We start from the raw sequence: 22267 nt of genomic DNA, 5'->3' as shown, positions 1-22267 counted from the left end.
TATTGCGCATACATGCGCGCAATTGCGCATACATGTGCGCAATATGCTAATATTTTCTTAAACGTAAAACAAGACCAATCAGATCTCCGTCGAAGGAAAGAACCGGAAATATACTGACGCGCGCGTTAGTATTGAATTACCCCAGCTGTCGAGATATATGAAAATCCAAACAGTTTATTGCCATTTACAACTTGTATAACGCTGATGTCTGGTAAAGAATTGGGTGGAAAATTTCATCGAAAATTTTCAGTTATTTTGTCGTAGGAACGGAATATATTACGAACGTCTGCATAGGAATATTTGTTTTTTCCGCAGTTACGCACAAATGTGAATAACAAGTGTTTAGCAATCCTATGAGTAACAGCTTAATTTGGATCGATGATGCTTGAAGGTTGATATATGTGGATTTGGTACCAAAGTAAATATGGCACAAGAAATGTTAGAATCTTTGAGCGAAGCCGAAAGGGCACAAGGTATGCTATGACGTTTTTTTCTTTGTAGGTATGCGTAGGTATGTTTTGTCCGAACTCTACAGGTCGCCTACCTTTAATTTGGCAAATTTGTCCATACAGCGTATCCCCAATTCTGTATTGAAATGGTAATTTCTATAGCAATGTATACGTCTGTTGTCCGTATATGATTGTGCCCACAACAATATCTATACAATGTTTGCTTGCACTGGGCCTTGGGAATAACCGCATTGGCTAAATTAGTTCATGCACAATATTCGTTCCTATTTTGTAATGACTTGAAAATATTATGCAAACAAGTGAACGGTTTCATGTCGTTTTATAGTTGCTGATCAAATTTTACCGGGCATTTATGTATTTTTGGATAAATTACTGGTGAAAGAACATATTTCAGAGGAATTGGAATCGTTAAGGCAAAGCTATGTTGCAATTTTACAATGTTCTTACACGGAATCTCCGCAAATCGTGCGAAAGAACGTCGACCAACTCGCCGAGTCCTTCGATTTGAAATATGAAGCAAGCGATAAATCTGGCAGGTTTGGACGCATTCGCGAAAAGAGGTTAATAAACATTAGACAGGTATGTTTTAAAAACCTTTTAGCTTCGCATATGGATAGTTGATGGGTCATTATAACATTATACAGCTCTTCGAATTCGGGAGCTGGAATTCACTGATGTATTCCAATTTTGTCGCAGACATTTTCATACAAAGAAATAGTACAGAGGTCATTTGGTCAAGGGGCTCATGCCAAACTTTTTAAGTGCGCCGTATATTCAAAACGGGGGGAAGAAACGTAGATTTGTTTTTGTCTTAATGCATATAATGCTCTTAAAAATGTGTTTATTTTGCCAATGCCCTTCCTGGCGTAATAGTATGGCCGTTCGGTTCCGCTTCTCAAGCTCGTCTTTCATTTTAAAAAAGAAAAGGAAATCTCATATGACATACACAACTTGTTTGGAATATTGTATTTTAAAACTATGTCCCCTACAGGTCTATTTAATTCAAACAGCTTAAAACATTCACTGAGAACATTGTCTTTCCTCAACAGCCCTTAAAATTCCGCAAATTTTTTAATCATACGTCTCTCCTGGTGGCCAACGTCGAATAACTAAATTGGCGATCCCTCATGATCATTAGTTGAAAGACGAAAAACTGAAAAAAAGCTTACGTAACAACTGGTTACAAGTTTGTTCAAAGATTTACCGTGAAGTCCGATTGCAATCATGTCTGGTACGCACGCATCGCTGATTTTGTGACCCCGCTTGCACGAGTGTCCGTATTGTACCTTGATTTTTTTCAAATTCATCAAACAGTGCCCTTTATGTTTTAAAGAACGTGCGGTAAATGCTGTTATTTGTACTAGTTGTCAATTAACCAGCCCTTTGTTTCGGGCCAACGTCGGTTTTTGTCCTATCACTTGTTCATTAAAGGAATGTGATATTATACAATTTGGTGTAAAGTAAAAATATCTTATCATGCTGTTGAGAATCTTGCTATATGAATTCAATATTCCAAAGCTCTTTATAGCTCCTAATACGTCGCCCTCCCGGACAGAAATGCATTCAAAGTCAATTGATGGTTGTGTTCTTTGATATATTTGAACGAGTTAGATCGAAATACCAAGACAGCAAAACAACACTGCTATCACTATATGCCACGCAGTGATACCAAATTCCGAGCATAATTTTCGAACAAGGTGGCAATATGTCAATCTCAATAAAACGATCGATTTACAAACTTTTTCATCACGGGTTTTTTCTAAAGACGATTAAGAAAGGGATGAGTTTCCTGTGTTTATTTGCTACTTTAGAAATATTCCTAAAATGATTGCTACTTTTGAATGTAAAAAAAAATTAAGGCCTTCTAAGATTTCCTGAGACGCGTGAGTTTTTAACTTTTTATAAGTTTACTTAACAGAAGTCATGTCTCTGTACACCCGATAGAACACAAATGCTGTATGGTTTAACCGCTAGTGTTAATTTAATTGTGATGTACGTCTATAATACCTTTCGAAGATTTTGTCGACCTATCAATTATTCCTTCATGTCAGAAGGTTTGAAAAGAAACAGAAGACTCAAACTTTACTTGGAATTTTTATCGCCAATTTACTCCAAGCAACACTAGTGTTTTATTTAAAGCAACGCGCGTAAAGATGATGGGTAATTAGCATAAAGTGCACTCGTTCTTCTAAACTGAAGCCAACCTACGACGAACGCGGTGCGTACAAGTTGTCATATAGTCATTCATCGTTAATCTGGCATTAGCCCAAATAGTCCGCATTCGCAACATGTATGCATGGATTTGAGACGCGATTATGCCAGATTCCCACGACACATGAGCACCAACAAGCACGGGCATAATGTAAAAAAAAGAATGAAATTAGAACTGGGCGATTAAAAGAAAAAAAACTCCGACGGCCTTTTTTGTGGTTATGCATATCCCAATTGTGTGAGTCAGTGTTAAATTATAGAACCATGAAAACATTAAAGTTCTGTGCGTTCATGATTTCAGTTTGAATGAAGATATTTTGCTGATTGACGCTCAAGGGCTGGTGTTCATAAGATGCCCTATCTTGCAACTTGTTGAGCAATCGATGATATGCAATCCTTACAAAAAACAAAGCTATTAGCAACGTAAATCACTTTTATACAATTCGATTTGGGAGTATGGGTATTTTTAGTGAGAGGTGAAGGGTCGGAATTACTCAAAGTGAATTCTATAAAACTGTTCATATTCGAGACCATTCCACTTCTACAAGTCGGTATGTTGTTAAGGAATAACAAAATCGTAGCTATGACCTCTCGTGTTATTATCTTGAGCTGTATTGGCCCTCTTCAATGTCTGTGATAAATCACGGTTTATGTTTTCGTGAGAAAGGCGAAGGTCATATATAAAAAAATCGAAATTAAACTATTTTAATAAGGTGGAGAAGAAAATTAAGATTAAGGTTTTATTTAGCAAAAATATCTTAAAAGCTTTTCAGTTTTTTTTCTCAGAAATTTTACTATCCCGGGAAAGACCTTCTTTAATCGTTTGCAAATACGTTTCCGGTTATTGTCCAACTCCGTATGATGATTTCCTTGTCGCTTAAGGTCCTTAAGTTGTTGAAACGGATGATCTAGTTGGGATCATGTGTCACTATTCTCATATGGCATCTGTTCACTGACAACGCAGATTAGATAAACTATGAAGACAGTATTGATTTCATTTATTTTCATATGGTCGTGGCTAAACTGGTTCCTCGTTAGGGGGGTACGGTCAACTTCGACATTCCACCCAGCTGCAAACAAACAAATCTAATGGAAAACGATCTGGAAAGCGAACTCAATATATCGTTCGTTTACTTTCCCAGTAGAATTTCTTATGTGTACCTTCGGTAAACGGTATCCATGACGGTAGGAAGGAGTCCATTTCTCTTGGATGACCTGAAGGCTGAAGCCGAGCGGAAATGTGCAATGTTTGCAATGTAATTAACGCTAAGTCAGAGACAGGCGGTGTAATAATTTCCTAGTATTAAATATACTGTTTGACTTGGCATAAACAAGCTATTATTCAACGCGCACGGAATATCGTACGAATGCAGTTGAAATATATGAATATAAGGAAACAAAATACGGTGAAATATCCCGCCCACTGAGGCAATATTCCGCCCACTGATGCAATATGCCCTCAAGAAGTTAAGATTCTCAATTCCTGCTGATGTTCGCCATGATATGAACTGCGGGTTTTTCGTGTCGAAATTGATCATATATATTTCACTCTTCCTTTGTTTTCAAACTTATTCACCTCTGTGGTGGTGATTAAAAGAGCCGGAATACGACAGAAATTGAATACACGCTCGGCTCGTCCATAAAGCCTGGTTTCCATATGACGCCGACGTCGGCAAAGTATTATTGTCGGTGATTACTGATGAATGAAATCTTTTGTCTTTCTGAAATAATTTTCTCCTTGGATGATTACAGACAATGAGTCGGCGACAGGTCGGCGTCATATGGAAACCAGGCTTAAGCCACGACTTGAGTAGTTTAATTGAATTGTTTTAGTTCAAATTTAACTCGGTTCTCACGCGAAATTGCAAAAATACTCGAAAATCTTTCAACACGCATTAGTTGTATATTTTGTTTCGATATTCAATCCCGACATTACGACAGGATTAAACAAATAATGTATACCAAGTTCTCATCTTTTGCCCGTAGGTGGTATTTGCGTGTATAAGGCATGAAAAATATCGTATGACGCATTTGGTCAAACATGTCGACTGAGTCATGCAGGGGGGGAGGATATGATACAGGGGAGGTTTGTTGGTGTAGGACAGTGAACTGAAATAAGACTGGAACGCTAGCTCTCTGAGTTAATGAGAGAAGCCAAGGTGTGATGGCGAAACATGAAACCTTTCTTGTAGGCATGATCCAGGCCTCTGGCGCGAAAATTTTAAAGGTAAAATCATTGCCGCCATTTTACCTACCAAATTTCCGCGTGGAGGCGTGGATCATACCTACAAGAAAGGCTTCATATTCCGCCATCTTGGCTTCAAATTTTTCGCAGAGCAAGCGTTCCAGTCTTATTCAAATTCAGTTCACTGGGGTAGGAGGGTGCGCCCTTGTTTTGGTGGGAGGGGTGCGGGGGTTAACTGGTGCTTGCTTTCACGTGATATGTAGAAGGTTTAATAAACACATTCATGGTTCATGATTAAAATTACCAAAAAATTCATACCTCGTTTGATACTTAATAATTTGTACGGGAATTCAAGTCGACTCCACAGCCTGTGACTGCTCTCCTACGGCTACGTCCATTCCTACAGGCTTCCTGGTGCGATTATTATGGTAGTTTCCAGCCAGTTCAGACACGAACCAGTGGCAGTTGCATAAAATAAACCAACGTGGTTATCATACCATTCACCGTGGGGGCTCTCCACGGCGCCATGTAATGTACAATTAAACACAATAAACACTTTATTGTATTGTTAAAACACTGGGTTAAATTGTAGCGTCCTTTTTTTATGCTCAATCACAGGGCGAACGCAATTTTATTTTGATACAAATGCTTCCTTGTGTCACATAAGATAACGGCGGCTGGTGGCTGTTCGTATTATTTCATACTCATATATCGATCGAGATGTTCATCTATTCGACTGGGTCTATATCTATCATATGAGGATAGCACAAGTTTAAAAGTGGTTGAAATACATGGAGCGGTATATACATGCAACCTTGGATAACTTATTTCGTGTAGTGTCATTCTAAAGTGAAAATTGTACGTCAGCAAATCTCGAGGAAGTAAGGAATTTTATTCTATGTTTCTAACGGAATCATTAAACAACAGTAGATAATATTACCATGACATATTTCGAGGCAAGCTTTATCAGCGAACTACGCAACAATGTTTGGTGATGATTTCGTCAGGTTGACAATCGACGCAAACTGAACGAGAGACGGCCACGCATTCAGTAAATTTTCGACGTTCCAGACATGATTGCTTGAAAGCTGCTTCGCTTCATCGGTGGATGAGCGAAAAATGATATTAGTTTCACTGTTTGACATATCCTGTGAATCACTGAACCTGAATTACATAGACTTAACCATGTCTTCGCCAATATAAGAGTTCTATTCATATTAAAAAAAATTTAAAAATCTTTTTGGCCCAGTTCGACATATTTCGGACTCGACCTTCTGGCAACCGTCTCCCTTCCAAGGTCAATGAAGATGGCCTTTCCAAAAAACAGCGAAAACGTTCACATTTCGTGTGCAATTTGTTTGTTTTAGGCTTTTTCTGGCTGTTACACAACAAACTTGCGGACTATTCCGGTATATTTCCGCGTTTAAGTCACCGGGGGCTCCAGAAAAGCACGCAACTAATCTTATCAATAACAAATATCTTAGACACCAGTTCAATACGTGCCAATAGAGCTGCCAAGCCCTCGTAAATTCATCTCATTATCTACTTTCTTTTTTCAATGAAAAATGTTTTACTAGGCGTTGCTTAAAGTGATTTTAAATATAATGCGATCTTTCTGGGTTTCCCTTTTATTCATGGTTCAGTTTTCCACTTTTAGTTTCATTTCAAACAAAATCAACGGAAACAGGAACGTCGAAACAAGATGGATGATAACAGGTTGGCGGTGCATACCGACGACGAAAGCCGACTCATTCCGAAGTCGAGCAAAAAGACAAGAGCGACCACGGATAGCGAAGACTCGGGACAGGTTGGTCATTGATCTTAAAGTATACTGGATAACCTTTTGCGCAGAACACTAAATTCAGACCTATTTTTTGCACAGGTTAATTTAGGCACGGACGACGAAAATCGAAACCTGACGGGCACCGACGATGAACGACGAGTCAGTACGGGCGGGGAGAGTTTTGTGGAACTTTCAAATAGTGACCTCACCGGCCAAAAATATTCAAAAGTAACGAACTCGAATATAAACCAAGGCAACCTGTATTGTAAAGAAATTGATGGTCTAAGACAGAGATGGATTGTTCTGGATGGGAGCGTTTTAAAATGTTACAAAAAACAAAATCAGAATCTACTTTTTGAGGTAAACTTTTCCGATGGTGGATATTCAGCCATTCGAGGACGCATTGGCAAAATGTTTGCGATTAGACTCTCGGGGACAAAAGCATCGAGTAGTCATCTGTTCGCGTCGCCCAAAGTGGAGACTATCGCCTCCTGGATGATCGCATTTAGTGGAGCTGGTGTTCGCCTCCAGGACGAAATATTACGCGAGGTAGGGAGAGATTTTGAAGTCAGGATGTGCGCCATCAAGCCTGTCCAAACTGGTTCGCTCTTTCTATATACGACGCAGACCATTTAGAACCGTTTAGAATATCAGCGACAGTTCCTTTCACTAATTAATTTAGATGATAGTAGTTCAATTGATTCAATTATAATTGTAATTAGTTGATTGAATCAATTGAAGATAGTCTGGGGTGGTAATTATGGAAAAACCGCAAAAAATACCAAGCTTTACAATGGTGAATTGCGAATGGTCCATATCAAAGGTAGCTACTAGTGATAGCTCGCATAGTAATAATAGTTCCGTAAGCCATTGAGTACATTTTTAATCACACGCAGGTCTCAATGAACCATCAGAACAACAATAAGGTGAAATGGTCATTGGACGATCGAAATTTCTCAGGAAAAGACGAATTTCGACGGAGTGAACTCCTGGAAGCCTTAGAATTCATAGAACGCAGTCGCAGTCCGTGCATTCTCCCGAAACGCAGCTCGTATAGTTTTAAAGAACTGGACGTTCTTAAGAAACTCAAGTCTTCTCTCGCGGCGAAAAAAGCCGAGTGCAAACTCAATCGAAGGAAGACGTGGAGCGCCGGAACGTTTCCGATCGCGAATCTGACGATGCTCGAGCGATTTCGGAAGCCGATTACTGGTTCCGATGGTATTGTCATCGACCAGAGGGAAGACAAAGAGACCGTCAAAGGGTTGGCGAGTCAGGTAGGCTTAATTTGATTATGAAATACTGAGTAATATTTAGGACTTCTATAGAACCTGCTTCAAGCCTTTCTTCTTCTAGTATGCAGTTAAGTAAGAACCTGCATTCAGCATTCTGAAACCTTATTACATATGCATGCTCACTTTATTGCACAACTTATATCCTGTGTGAAAAAACTTGACCATAATTTCACTGATGTATCTTCACGCACGTCGACAAGAGAGTCTAATTCCCAGGTCCTTCTCTTATATTAATTATCATTCATAATATGACCACTTTGGACATGATCCAACATCCTTCAAAACCCAAACTACATTTCACTTCCATGTTCTACGCCGGCCTGTTTTAATCTTCGTAATAATATTGCGATCTGTGCATCACACACGCGCGGAAAAGATGAAAGAGATGTAATGTGCGTTATAGAGTTATTCCAGCGATATGGAATACAGTTTTGCATTGAGGTCATCCATTTTATATTTGGTGATCCTTTTTTCATGTCATTTTTGGATCCATTAATTGAGAAGTATCATTATTTCCTATTATGCGTGCCACAAACAGACGAATATTTCTGACGTATATTGTTTATCAACGCGTGGTCCAGTAGTTTCATTTCTGGTAGCTTTGACGCAAAGTGAATACCTCTTTTTGAATAATACGCTCTGTTGACAAGCTGTGTTTGACAAATATTCCTTCCGTACGTAATCATGACATTAGTTATATTGTATCATGCACCCTCCCTCAATCCTTGCGTGGAAATACAATCGTTTTCTAATTTCCCTAAACATCTGTTATCTTCTCCCTTTGATGAAGACTTTTGTCGAGAGCCCCATAATTGATAACTACTAAAGGCAAAGCGAATACAACAGGGCTTTTTTGTCGCATACAGGAAGTAAAATATTAAGCTTTGTAATAGCACAGTCTCACAAGAAAATGGCGAGTTTGCATACTCAGTTGTACTTGGGATCAAGTGCAGATCTCTCTAACATATCAGCAGGGTGTGCCTAAGATATGCAGCGGTTCTATTGTACACAAGCTTCCTTTTGTCGATGGCTATTTCCTTTTAAATTCAGCGCAACTTTTTCTCTTAAAGCAAATCTTCACACGTTCAATGTTGTTCAATTTGCCGCTGGGTAACAATATATGTCATTCTTCCAGAAATATCGACTTAATCATTTCGATGCATTTGGTATCCGAAAGGAGACAACTGCCACGCTAACAATTCCTGGTATTCACTCAAGAATTTCTCATTCATATGCAAACGCGTTTTTCCTTAAATCTTGTGTAAACAGGAATTGTGGCTAAGTGGCACTTATGACATCTGACTTAATCCCATGGCTGAAGGCTAAAATATTATAATTCGGTTCGTTTCACCGTGAAAAATACGTTACAAACGTTTTGACGGTGATTGGAAACAAGGAAGCGTAAAAAGGCGTCCAGTTCGTTGGCAGTCTGATTTGAGCATCGTCCAGGTTTCTTTGGAGAGATGGCTGACACACTGGTCGAATATAACGACGTTTTTTTGGCAGGAGAAATGTGCAATTATAGATCGTGTAGTCTGTTTAAACGAGCAGTTTTGTTTGATTCGGTAAGGATTATAATTAGGCCTTTGTCCGCACACGTTACGATTTTTTATCACTTAATCTCCAGTTTCAACGTAAAGGCGAGCAAACTCGTTGTTTCCATTATTCAATCTTTGTTTATTTCAATAAATTGAAAGGATTCTTTCAGTTCATATTCAAAATCCGCTATACACGGTGGGTTTAATTTATTATGCAACCTTCAAAACCTATCAAGACTCGTACTCGGCAACACCGTACACAACAAACTTATTTTGTTTACTGGTCTACTTATCAACTTAGCTTGAATCTAGAGCGGTTGACTAGATTCCTGAAGGTTGAGAATTAAAAATTTCGAGGTGGTTTCAATCGATACGATCTTGTCAGCAATCTCTGTAGGTCTGATGGCGCAACAGATAAAGCGGTAGGCTAAATTTGTGAAAGGGTTTAGGAACTCAATCACTACCAATATCTTTGCATTGTTGTGATAGTTTACAGTGGTGTACTGAAATGTCTTAAGGTCAGGTGTTGACAACTCTTGGGCTTGTATTTATTAATTAACACCTTGCAAAATTGGAGCTTTCAAGTGTTGAGGGATAGATAAACGTTTATTCTGTTCAAAATCATTTCATCACACGAGTTTGAATGCGCTAGGCTCAAGGAAGAATGCTTTTATACTGATTTATTTGTTCTTGTGGTTTCAGAGTCTCCCTGAGATATTGACGAGCAGTGGTGTTGTGCCAAAAGAAGACAGAGGCAGTGTGGAAACACCAGTTGAAAGTGCCGAACAGTTGGTTACCAGTGAAGGTATAGTTTGGTCTACTATAACATCCAACTATGAATACTCCTATGTTATTATACTACTTTACGTGCTTACGGTAACGATTTCAACCTTTCTCATTTGTATTTTACGCCAAAACGGATGCAAACACTAACAATTTATGACAAAGGTTGAAACTAGTTCAATAGATTGCAAATATTTTCGTAGGGCGTGAAAACGAGCGATCAAAGTAATGAAACTGACGAAACCTTTTTGAATCGCTTGAAAACGCCATTCACGTAAAACCTGAGTGATGTCTATTGCTATAATTACATTTCAGAGGATTTCTGCTACACGAAGTCAATGCCAGAGGGTTTAAACAAGCAGCCTGCCTCTGACGTCATCGAGGTCTCCCAGTCACCCCGTGGCTCCATCAATGCTCAATCAGTTCCTGATCTTCTTATCCATCCTGGCCAAGAGTCACCTCGCCAGACATCCTCGCCAAAGATGGAACCTCGACAACTTAAGCCCAGTATTTCATTGACCAGAGTAGTGTCTATGAAGGCATCGCTAATGAAGAACGCTATCATTAGTGGCTGGAAACGAAAAGGTGCGATATATAAGGGGCATGTATACACAGAGGTACCACACCGTTGTTGGACTTGGCTAACTAACACGAGCGCATATACCCTAGGAAACAGAGACCCTTGTAGATGCTTTTTCGCAGAGCCGAAACTAGAATCCGATCACTAATTAAACAAAAGGTTTCCTAATAAACATTCTACAATTGACTGAAAGAAACAACCCTTCCTGTACGATCGTACCCCGCAAAAAACCGTTTTGGCATCCGATATCTTTCTTTTTAATGTAGGTCGCCGTGGTAGTGGAATCGCTGCCTTAGACCCAGAACTGTCCGATATTCACGGTTGTTTATTCCGCAAGAAAGGTCTTCATTGGAAACTGCGTTGGTGCGCCGTTAGCGCTGAGATATTTTACGTTTATCGCGATTCACAATATTCACAAGAAGATTTCAGGTGTAATCTGCGAAAGTGTGTTGCTGTATCAACTTGCCTGGAGCCGGGCCGGTCGCACAGCTTTAAACTAGTACGACGCAAGGGAGACGAGATCTTGCTTGCAGCCGAAGATGGAAGTGAGTTATGGAGATGGTTGAGTGTCCTTCAGAGAGCGACATCAAAATCTCATTCATCTGAAGGTAATATCTAACAGCAATAAACCACGATGTCATGATTTGGTTCGTACAGTTGCATTCCAATTCTTCCTATACCCTGGTTTTCAACCCTGGAGGAGATATTGCGGAGTAATTTGCGAGAACAGTTTGTGGCTAATGAATTGATACCTTTCATTTCTAACAGGTGATGTCAGTCGTTCCTCTTCACTGACAGTCAGTTTATTTGGCAGCGATACAGTTGGCGATAGTTCCGCTGCAGAAGATACGCCTCCTGTGAGTTTTCTTTCATTTTATTTTAGAGTAGTTTTGTGTTCTACATTAAGATGCACTATTATGTGATTTAAATCCATGAGCAAAGCTTCGTTTCCATCAGGCGTATTGCGTATTGTCACCATCATCACCAGTTAGTAATAGTTTGTGATGTTCTTACAGGAGAAGAGAAACAGCAATTACTGTGAAACGACGGACAAAGATTCTTCAGACGAGCAAAGTACGACTAGCAGTATATCCACCAAGATTAGATCACGTGGTTTACCGGAGAGAGGTTATGTTTATTATCTGGTGAAGCAGGACACGTGGGAACACTGTTGGGTAAGAGAGTTTTTTTGAGTATTGACTCATCAGTATGGAGAATATGGCATCCACGTTTCCCCTTATGACCATACCTGAAAGAGGCTGAGGTCGTCACACTTAGGCCCAAATTAAGAGATGGGATTTAGGTTTAGGTAATATGATATGCTTTACTAAGGATTACGGGATACGATTAGCGGTTGGAGTCACTGCTGTGTTAAATTTAGGGTGATAAAATGGGAATTAATAATCATTATATGAGCTGTCAGCTTTTGTCCACCTGACACTGTCCAGCTGTAATTGCATGGGTGACCATTTTCTTACAGATGGAAGTTAGCTTCGGCGTTTTGAGTATTTACAACAACGAAACCAGAGAAACAGCATTACAGCGGGATCACGTGGCCCTGTGTGATGTACAACAGGACAGTGCTAACGGCCAGCGGGCGTATTCATTTGTACTTAAAAAGCCAGGTCGACATCCGATATATTTTGCTGTTGATACTGAACGAGGTAAGTGTCTGGTTGTGGTTTTGATTGTGAAAGTGGGTTCAGCAGGGGTATGTAACTGTGCCGAAGTTAGAGAGAGGGGTGTATGACGTGTTTCCGATACAACGAAGGGCGTGGTCGCGACAGAACGTAAAATTTTTCAAAATGCCTAAAAGTAGGATATTTAAATTTTCGTTTCGCACATAGCCTTGATATTCTGCCCGATCATAATTCAAACATTTGAGCTATAAATTTAAATTTTTTTTCATTTTATGTGGACGACTAGTCGACCGCTAATGCGGTTAGTGAAGCACTAATATCTGATTCTAAAGTCGTTGGGTTTTTTCCAGATTTCTTGAAGTGGAAGGAATGTTTTAATTCGTGGAAGAAAAGACCAGTAGAAGAAAGATCAAACCCCACAGAAGAAATACCAGAACGGGCTTCTGTCAAGAGAAACTACCTTGATATTCCTAGATCATCGCCGGTCGGTGAAACGCCTGTTGTAAGTTTTAAACAACATATTTTGTAAATTGTCCAGCTGTTTCGTATATTTTGATCGCCACTTTATCCGACAGTCGAGACATTCCTTATTGATTATTTTGTTCAATATCTTGCGACTAATCAACTTGAAGTTGATATGTTTTTGCTTTTAACGTAAGAATTTGTGTTTGTATGTGCCAAAGAACCAATAACGTATGTTTGTGATAACATGTGAATGATATTAGATCACTTCATAAAAAAATGCTTTCTGTCTTCTAGACTAGTGATAGCGATTGTTGTGGCGAGGGGACGGACTCAAAGGTTAGATTACGTTTATTTTGAAAACGATAGTTCAACAAAATCATTCCTCCTATTTAACGCGTCGTTTTTTCGATGACAAATTTTCCTTTACGCTTGCATTTCTGATAACAGATAGCAAGGATTTATTAAGGTCATGCAAGTAGATCGTTTTTTTATCACTGAAAAAAGGGAAATCCGTAGCATAAAAATTATTGAAGAAATTTTCGTAGTAAGGAAACTGTAGCGATTCGTTTAATTACATCGTCTTGAAATATGCACAATTATTATAGAGTATAGTCACACATTTTCTATTATCGAGCTTCAAATATTTCCCGGTGTGGTTGCTTGGCAAATACGAAATGCCGTTAGGATTTACTCATTTCAAATCTAAGTCAGTTACAAGGCAAATGAGTTAAGAAGATTAGTGCAATTATCATATTTTTGAAACTGCGCTTCTCTCAAATTGAGGAATAAATAGAAACAGACTGAAAAAAATCGGGCACAAAGCTGTTTAACCCACTCTGCGTTGCAAAGGAATTCATAAATATGCGTGAAATTTCACATGATCTTTCACATACAGGCGTTTAGACCGTTTGTATTAAGTAATGGATGTGTTTTCTGGTTGCCTAGTTGTCGCATAATGAAGGCAATGTAAACATGTCTTTTCAAGCCGGTTTCCGATATTTACCCAAACCGACTGTGTAATGTACATAAATGTCTCGAGTTGTGACCAAATTTTGCAACTGTAAACAACAGCTTTATTAAGACAATCAATACGCAAATGGAACACTCGAAAACTGGATTCATGTGGTTGTGAACTCGTAGTTATGCCGACTGGAACCATTCACATAAGATCAGTTATGGCGTTCAGTTCTACCTATTTACCCAAGAGCCATAGTTTTCTCTTCAGGCCTAAAATGCAAACGCCTGGATTGGAAGACGTGTAAAACCATTAGATCCATTTCACAAAATCTTTAAAAATATTCCTAAGCGTTCTGTTTGTATTGTTATGCTAGTTGGAGATGGACCCCATTATCCAGGATTCGAGTCCACAGTTCATTGAATTACTCGAATAAATCGGCAACATGATCCAGTTTTTCAAACGTACCCTTATTACACTGATTCCTCGCCTTCTGCCTGTCACAGCTTGTGCGAGATATTTTATAACCTCGAAACTCTTTTCTTTTTGCTTTCAACAGGCTAACGAGCTGGCTGAAAGACCCAAAATACGTAGGTCGATGACCGATGTCTTCTTGCAGATCACCCCGAAGTTGAAAAGAACGAGTCAATCGAGCGTCGGTGCCCATGAAACCGACAATTGTGTCATCAAAAATGGTAAATCGTCGTTCCTGTACTACAAAGCGAGCAGTGGTCTTTGGGTCAAGTACTGGTGTGTTCTGGACTTAGCTGTGATATATTGCTTCAATTCCCCAGAGGATAGCGTGGCGAGGTTCTCCGTGGAGATACATGGTTGCGAAATAAGGCGCACCAGTTGCAAATCAAAGAATTTTACGTTCGACGTGTTCAACCGAAATGCGGACAAGCATTACGAGTTTGCAGGCGAATCAACTTATGTCATGTATGCGTGGATGAGGGTACTGAAAATTGCCGCTGGTTCAGAGGGAGGAAAAGGTAGTAACAGGTGAGTACATGTTTAAATGGTCGATAACCTTACTGATTGCCTTGTGAGCCTTACTTTACTTCTGATAAACACGTTTAAACTGAGCTGTGGTATACAGTTTTCGTAAAAGACGCTTCACCAGATGTTTCATATGGTTAACACATGGGAGAACTTGACTCCACATTTTTAGATGATTATGAGACGGCTTTGAATTACGCCAAATGTTTTCATCTCGTCTGCCTCGCTTCGATAGTCATCTTCGTTTATTATTTTACTACTATATACATTTGCGGGAAAGCCTGCGATAAAAATAAAGTTAGTTTCCTAAGTATCGTTGCTCAAAGTCTAAAACCCTAGCCATGCATCGATCCAATCGCATGATTGAATTAGATTCAACGTATGTATATTTTTCTCAGTTGGAAATCCCGCCTTATTTCATTGAGAAATGGGTTAGGATTGAAGTGATTTCAAAGTGAAGTAAACTCAGTATCGGCCCTTGCATAAGATCATTGTAATCTAATTTTTTTGACGATGGTAAGGAAATCTTGTTTCCAGTAATCTACAATTATTTACATTAAGATACCATTTTAATACATGATTTCAGCTAATTAAGTCTTGCACGGGTGGCCTCATTCAGTGATTTAGACCAAAAGAGGAGAAGTAGACAAATGGACTTTCGCGCATTCACAGCTTAAATAGTTCAATGAAACATGAATTAGCATTGTGTTGTTGAGCCTGTCAGACAGCGTTAATCGGTTGCATGGTATTCCGTTGATTAGACTGTGCGATGTAGAGTGTCAACAATCAGACAGAAATATGTTTGGTTTTCTTTTGAGCCGATTATATGCTGCATATGGTTCAGATGATGTTTCATATCCCCGAAAGCAGCAGAATTATTGTCGATGTTGTAGTTTTGCCGTTGTTGATACATAGTGGGCAGTAGGGATATATCCGCTACGTAAAGACGGGTAAACTCGGCGCCACAGAGCATAAGATTTTCGTTTTACACCGGTATCCTTCTAAAAACTTGTCCTGCACAGACAGATGGATTTTCAGAAGAATACTGAAGTAAAATCTCATTTTCTGTATTCTTCTCATTTAATGATTGTTGGTCAATACGGGATCTAACTCAGTATAGGCCAAGCAATTGATCAACACTGGCATTTGTGTAATTTGTTAATGGTATGTGCTTGTTTTTTCAAGTAGTGGCGAGTCATTCAGCGCAACCAAATATGAAGAACCAGTTGCTGGTAACGAGAAGACTGTCGAGAATGTCTTGAGAACGAAATATTTGAAAACAAAGACAACGTTCATGATATCGTCTCAAGCCCTCCGGAGAGCACCACCACCAGCCCGCGGACATCTGTAAGCGTTCCTGCATCGCCAAAGAAGAAAGGCAAAATAACGGGCCTAGATGAAGTACTCAAGTTACTACATGAGAAACGCCTGGAACAGGAATTGCTGACTAAGAAACAAACGAAATCTGAAAGAGTCCGAATGAGATGGCAACACTCAATGCTAGTCGTACTTCGGAAAACGCGCCACTCGCGCTCGCAATCGAACTCTGACATTATGAAATCTTCGGGTAGTTTCGGCTCGGACTCGGGAAATGTCGCTACGAGTCCGGAATTGGACGAAAAAGCTGCGAAAGAAAAATACCGTGAAATCTCCAGCAAATACGACAGTATCCTGGAAGATGAACGACTTAAAATGCTTCGTCGGGAGACTTTGCTCAAGAAAAGACGAAATTCGCTAATCTTACGTCATGATATGCTGCAGAAGAAGTTGGGTAAAATTCAAGAAGCTGGCAAAACGACGCTAAAAAAACGGCAGTCAAAGTCCGATGCGAAAGAAATGTCGGCGTCGTTTTCAAAAGGCGACAACGAAGAGGTGTTGAAGCAACTTGCGGATATCAATGCAGAACTTGATGGGATAAAACAGGATATAGCGAGCAACCACGAGGAACAACGTAGGATAGGCGATGACCTTAATGAACAAAAGCGTCAAGAGCTACGCGAATTAAGAATAAACGCAGACTTGAGTCCACAAACGTCCAAGGTGAATTTACATGAAAACAAAACTCTGCATCGCAGACAAGTGTCCGACTCGTCTTTGAACGATAGCTATCGGAAAATGACGGTGAACCTGGATAAACTTAAACTGCCTTTAACACATACGGTTTCGACGCCCTCCGGCGATTTAAGAACAAAGGCAAAGTCATTTTCGTCAGCGTCGGGCGTTCCGAAGACAAGGAGCAGTCCGCTTTTGAGAACTAAAACATACGATAGCACGGACGGTGTAAAAAGACCCAAAGCAAAGTCCCGCGCAAGTCAAGAAACACTTTCACTGGCTCTCTCGCAAATTGAGGTAAGTTTGCGCAAATTCTTTCTATTTGTACGATCCCGTTGAAAATGTGCAGCAAACTTGTAAGTTGTATCATGAATCACGAATTTATATAATTTTATTTGAGGCTGTACGTTTGCGCAAATGTTTCCACATTCCCCGTTCATACGATTCCAGTGAACTTGTGTGATGAATCACTGAAAGTGAATTTGATTTTCTTTCAGGATTTCGAGGCTTTTGTTCAGGATTCATATCGAAACTGTGGCGCAGATATTGGTTGTTAATAGAGCCTGGAAACAGAGACATGAAAAAAAGTCAGGAAATTCCACACATAGTCGCCCAGTAATGCTGCTATCGTAACAAACTTTATACCCAAATTCGTGGCTTTGTCTTATATCAAGACGTGAATAATATTTCCTGGGGAAAACGACGAGAGATTTCAGGCAACACCATTCTGACACGATGATATGGAAAGCTCGTTTCATTGAAAAATGCATGAATGCCTGCTGTTTGTTACCTTTGCAATCTTTGCAAATTTATTTGGTTTCATGATTTTGAGCACACGCAAACATCCATTTGGAATAGCAGCGCTATTTACAAGAAATAGAGTTACGATCGGTCAGATTTTCCATTGGAGTCATAATATTTAAGACCAGTTTCTTGTTTATAGTGCAATTTTGGACAAGAAGTGCGTAGGTTCTTAAATAAATCGTTGTTCTAACTTAGCTTATGTTTATAAAGAGGTGTACTCTGACACTTTGTTTTTTTTACCATCCCTTGAATCTCTCCTGGTAAGTTCTGTTGACTCACCTCATAACTCAAGTTTCCAAGTTTTTAAATTGTACATTTTACGGTTACATAGACGAAGGTGTTCAGTTTTAATCAGACCTTTTTGTCTGTTTTTATAAGCTAACATGTCTATAAAAACATTTCCCACGAAGATACTATACGCACAGCATATAATTATTCATGCCTATATCCATGTACAGTATTACTAGATATACAAATTTTTTAAAAAAATTGAACTTTAAAGTTAATCTTAATTGCACCACAATTTGCACAATGAATATATATATTAAAGAGAATATATATAGCTATATATATACATATATGAATGAGAATATATAATAAATGAAAGTGAAAAACAACGCAAATTGTGTCCACTTCCTATATCTAGACAGGTCGATGAACTTCGAAAAGGATTTGCAAAGGAATTAGCGATGCTTTGAGCTAGAAAAATAAAACTGACTTGGTTTTCAAGTCTTGACCATTACAAAGATCATTCATTCCACAAGCTAAGAAATTGGTGGGCGATGAAACATATAGAAACACCATTGAATTCAGCTGGAAAATGTACATATTTTTGTACAAAATTCCGTCTGCTTGTTGACTGATTATAAGAATAGAGGCCAACAATGCTATATACTTTTTGTCGTTATCCGCCAATTATGACTAGCCAATTAAATGAGCTCTATAAGAGCTCAGCTCTTGACGAAAACGATAAACCTAATCTTGACAATCTTACAGCAATGCAGTGGTGGCATTGAGTTGGCGGTCCACCCATAAGTTGAAAATTATATCCACGAATACTCATTATAGTCTCCACATATCACCTTTGACCTACTTATGTCCCTCTTTTGTTGACACTTGAGACATATTTTATAAATTATAAAGGAAGAAGGAAGTATGTAAATAGTTTTTGATTGTTGCCAATTAATTATAGCAGTAAATACCTGAAGGAACATGGCTTGTGATGTCTGCATTTTTTGTACACTTACTTTTTTTGCATTCTACGTTGCGATCGCGTCCCAAGAAAAAGACTTCTTGCCCGATCAACAGAAATTTGAATTCAGCTTTGTAGACGACAGTCAAAAAACGAAAAACGTGAGTATTTTTTAAAATAGAAGATCATGATTATGTAGGGCGCACATTATATAGACTAGTTATTCCGTGTCTTATTCCACAGAAAATGGTTGATCAACAAACGCCTGAAATTTTTAAGGCCAGCTTTGATATCTTGGTAGTTGGTACAGGTTGAATAATATATTGTACTGTCAACTACTGTGCATGATAACGTCAGACTAATTATTGTTTCGTTTCTGTTGTGAGATTTATGGATGTATAGGTCATGAGCAATTATCAATGTGTAAACAGCTCTCCAAAAGGCTAATTCATTTTCTGCTTTCTTTGTTTCTAAATGAAGTATTCTCTGGTGGATGACCTTGATGTTGCAGCCAAACATGTCAAGAAATACATCACAAAAAGCGGATACAAAGTTGGTGTATATCATCATCTCCTAACTGCTGGTCATCTTCAATTACTAAGAGGGCTTGCCACTTTCCAGCTTGGTGCCTGGTCCTATGGTATTCCTGAGGCTAATGTTCATGATGGCCAGAAACGCACCAATCCTAATAACATTCCCTGGTTGAATGAGATCAATGCTGTTGAATTTTCAGAGAGCATAGTGGCCAAACAGTTGCAGAAAGTTGTTGCAGATATGGATGAGGGTGGAGATGGTACATATGTTCCATATAAAGTTATTGGTCACATAATGCGCTGTGGGGACTCTCCTAAGGTACATGTTGATGCAGCCCCTGAGGATGATGAGGTATCCATGATGATTTATCTAAATGCAAACTGGAGGAAGAATGATTATGGAGACTTGTACTTGTAAGTCTGTTTATGTTTCCTTTCAACTAATTACTAATCTCACATTTTTCTCCATTCTCCCTCATAATTCCTTCTCTTCTTCTCATTCTTCCTCCCTATTCCTTCCTTCCTCCCCCCATTCACTCTTGCCATTTCCTTTCAATCCTCCCTTCTTATTCTCATTACCTTTCTTCTCTTTCCATCCTTTCTTCCCTTCTACCCTCTCACATCCTCTCCTTTCATTTACGCATGGTACTCCCACATTCTCCTTACTCCCTTCTCTTTTATCTATTTTTCTGTCCATTATCAGCCAAATACTCGTAACTACAGTATAGAATATGATACTGAAGAGATTCATAAATTGAAAAAATTAACTCTTTTAGATACGATGACGATCAAGAAATCTTGGCTGGGGTGGTACCACATTACGGTCGCATTGTTGTATGGCAGAGCTCAATTCCATATCTTCCTCGACCTCCAAGTGTTGCTTTCAAACTTGGCCAACTCTTCTTCCACATTCGCTTCACAAAGAATCAAACAAAATTCATGAATACTCATGAAAAATGGTTGGACAACCATCAACTGTATGAAACTATACGAAACAAAGGATTATTTATTAACCCCCAAAAAGGTTTGTACTGGATTAAGTAATCTGTAATCATGGTTAAGAGATTTATACTGAGGACAGGTATTTGGTCTGAATGAATTTGGTAAAAACTGATGACATGACCTAATGTCCTCCGTATAACCAACATGTCATATAAAGTTCTGGCTATAATTAAGTCCTAAAGATATCTGAAGTTTCAATTTTGCATCTTAGATGAACATAAAGAACCAATAAACGCTAGAAAAATGCTAGTTTCAGAGGCTAAGTCGGAAGAGGGCAAGAAAATTTTTGTGTTTGATGGTTTGTTTAAGAGAGACGTCTTGGATCAACTCCGTAGTGTTATACTGAACTATGGCGTGTATTATTACGATGACAGTTACGATGAAGAAAGCGATAATGTTCAGTGGATAGCAGCGTTTAATGTGGATGAATATGTACAAAGCAGGATGTGGGGGATTACAAGAGAAGTAAGTATATCTCCTACTGTGACAAGCGAGTCTTGAAAGTCGAGCTTTTGTTAATTTTTAGTCTTTTTCGCGCGTTATGCGCTTGGATTAAGACTAGCCTGATTACGGGATTAATATTGTAATGTTATCTCATCTTAGATTGCTGAATTTGTCTCTGGCGGACACGCAGAGTGGTTTCCTTACGATGTATCCTGCAACTTGATTCGTAATGCGGACACAACACAGATTCATCACGACTGTACACGACAAGAGAACGAGTGGACGTTTTTGTTGTATTTAAATCCTGATTGGAGTGCGAATGATTATGGAGAAACCGTGTTTTATGAGACGAATGATGATAAGACTGAAATTATTACCGAAGTACTGCCAAAGTATGGCCGGGTTGTGATTTTCCAAGGTGGGCTTGTTTTCGTTCTTTTTTCTTCCATTAAGAATCCTCCTTGAGCCTCTTTTTTAACTCCACAGGGATAATCCCACACTCAGCTCGTCCTCCCAGCAGGAATTTCACCGGCGCGCGATTATCCTTTGCTGTCAAGTTATCCGTAAATGAATTCACCGGAAGACTGAAAGCATCTCGTGAGGAACTTAGGCACTTCACTGGAGCTTTGGCGGGACTTCAGTATATAAAACAGCAATTTTTAGATGGGAACATTGAAGATGAGGAAGGTGAAGGTATCACATCTCTTTTTTTCACATATTCCGAAAAATTTCTCCCGCGAGTCAAATCTGTTTATAGTCTATCGAATGTGCTTCAAATTTTAGACGCAAAGCAGTTTCCTGTACCATTTAGCAAGTAGAAATTTCATGTTATAAGTCGAAATTTCGTGTTATAATTAACACATTCAAATGTTCGACAATCATTTCGTAGCTCCAATGGAAGAGGATTCCGAAATTTCGATCGAAGATGTCAGACTACGAGAAATAAAAGAAAAGTTTGAGAGATTTGATATCGAAGAGAACGATATCGAAGATGTTCGTGATTTTTTTAAGGAAGTCAGAAATTTGCATCTCGGAGCCAGAGAAGAAATCAAAGAGCTTTTACATCGGTTATTATGATCGAATATCAGAATTTCTTCAATTAATTTAGTCTATTTGAGGTAGCACGCAAAAAATTTGCACTTTTTTTCCATCACCGATTATTTTAATCTAAACCTATGCATGTATTCAATCGTAGATCTTATAAGTATCATTCAAATTGTTTTAAACTTTTACGTGCGTGTACGTAACGTACATACAAACGCAACAGTGGAAAGCAGCCCTTACCCGTAAATTAACCAATTATTAAATTATATGATTAACTGTAAATGCACTGAAATAT

At 38.9% G+C, this 22267-nt stretch overlaps 2 protein-coding genes across 5 annotated transcripts; both read left to right on the top strand.

The window, feature by feature from the left end:
• Window positions 1-128: 128 nt before the first annotated feature.
• On the top strand, window positions 129-18306 carry LOC114518533. Of its 3 annotated transcripts, none has more exons than XM_028538571.1 (16): window positions 129-473; window positions 796-1049; window positions 6524-6673; window positions 6749-7198; window positions 7546-7923; window positions 10182-10284; window positions 10578-10847; window positions 11109-11450; window positions 11611-11699; window positions 11859-12017; window positions 12323-12506; window positions 12833-12984; window positions 13242-13283; window positions 14462-14904; window positions 16090-17250; window positions 17451-18306. In XM_028538571.1, exons 1-15 carry the CDS (start codon window positions 425-427, stop codon window positions 16250-16252), a joined length of 3228 nt encoding a protein of 1075 aa, XP_028394372.1. In that variant the 5' UTR covers window positions 129-424; the 3' UTR covers window positions 16253-17250; window positions 17451-18306. The 3 variants fall into 3 exon arrangements, with proteins under 3 accessions (XP_028394372.1, XP_028394371.1, XP_028394373.1); XM_028538570.1 differs by having other exon boundaries at window positions 16087-17250; XM_028538572.1 differs by lacking the exons at window positions 129-473; window positions 796-1049 and adding an exon at window positions 5575-5747 and having other exon boundaries at window positions 16087-17250.
• A 572-nt stretch (window positions 18307-18878) lies between these two features.
• LOC114518487 lies at window positions 18879-22106 on the top strand. 2 transcript variants are annotated; one of them, XM_028538488.1, is made up of 7 exons: window positions 18879-19110; window positions 19430-19896; window positions 20259-20506; window positions 20696-20949; window positions 21088-21346; window positions 21415-21615; window positions 21818-22106. In XM_028538488.1, the coding sequence occupies exons 1-7, from the start codon at window positions 18970-18972 to the stop codon at window positions 22003-22005; spliced, it is 1758 nt and encodes a 585-aa protein (XP_028394289.1). In that variant the 5' UTR covers window positions 18879-18969; the 3' UTR covers window positions 22006-22106. The 2 variants fall into 2 exon arrangements, with proteins under 2 accessions (XP_028394289.1, XP_028394288.1); XM_028538487.1 differs by having other exon boundaries at window positions 21415-21621; window positions 21818-22104.
• The last annotated feature ends 161 nt before the right edge of the window (window positions 22107-22267 follow it).

Source organism: Dendronephthya gigantea, unplaced genomic scaffold (genome assembly GCF_004324835.1).
Source record: "Dendronephthya gigantea isolate DGI-Jeju-01 unplaced genomic scaffold, DenGig_1.0 000010F, whole genome shotgun sequence".
Classification (NCBI taxonomy): domain Eukaryota; kingdom Metazoa; phylum Cnidaria; class Anthozoa; order Malacalcyonacea; family Nephtheidae; genus Dendronephthya; species Dendronephthya gigantea.
Note: the sequence above shows the minus strand (reverse complement) of the source record. Positions and strands in the feature narration are given on the sequence as shown.

Excerpts from the sequence above, each read along its gene's own strand:
- LOC114518533 (XM_028538570.1), top strand. The coding sequence starts at position 425 with ATGGCACAAGAAATGTTAGAATCTTTGAGCGAAGCCGAAAGGGCACAA. Across the intron at positions 474-795 it reads CGAAGCCGAAAGGGCACAAG|TTGCTGATCAAATTTTACCG; the intron begins GTATGCTATGAC and ends GTCGTTTTATAG. Across the intron at positions 12,507-12,832 it reads TGCTGTTGATACTGAACGAG|ATTTCTTGAAGTGGAAGGAA; the intron begins GTAAGTGTCTGG and ends GGTTTTTTCCAG.
- LOC114518487 (XM_028538487.1), top strand. The coding sequence starts at position 18,970 with ATGGCTTGTGATGTCTGCATTTTTTGTACACTTACTTTTTTTGCATTC. Across the intron at positions 19,897-20,258 it reads GATTATGGAGACTTGTACTT|ATACGATGACGATCAAGAAA; the intron begins GTAAGTCTGTTT and ends TAACTCTTTTAG. Across the intron at positions 21,622-21,817 it reads TGAAGATGAGGAAGGTGAAG|CTCCAATGGAAGAGGATTCC; the intron begins GTATCACATCTC and ends ATCATTTCGTAG.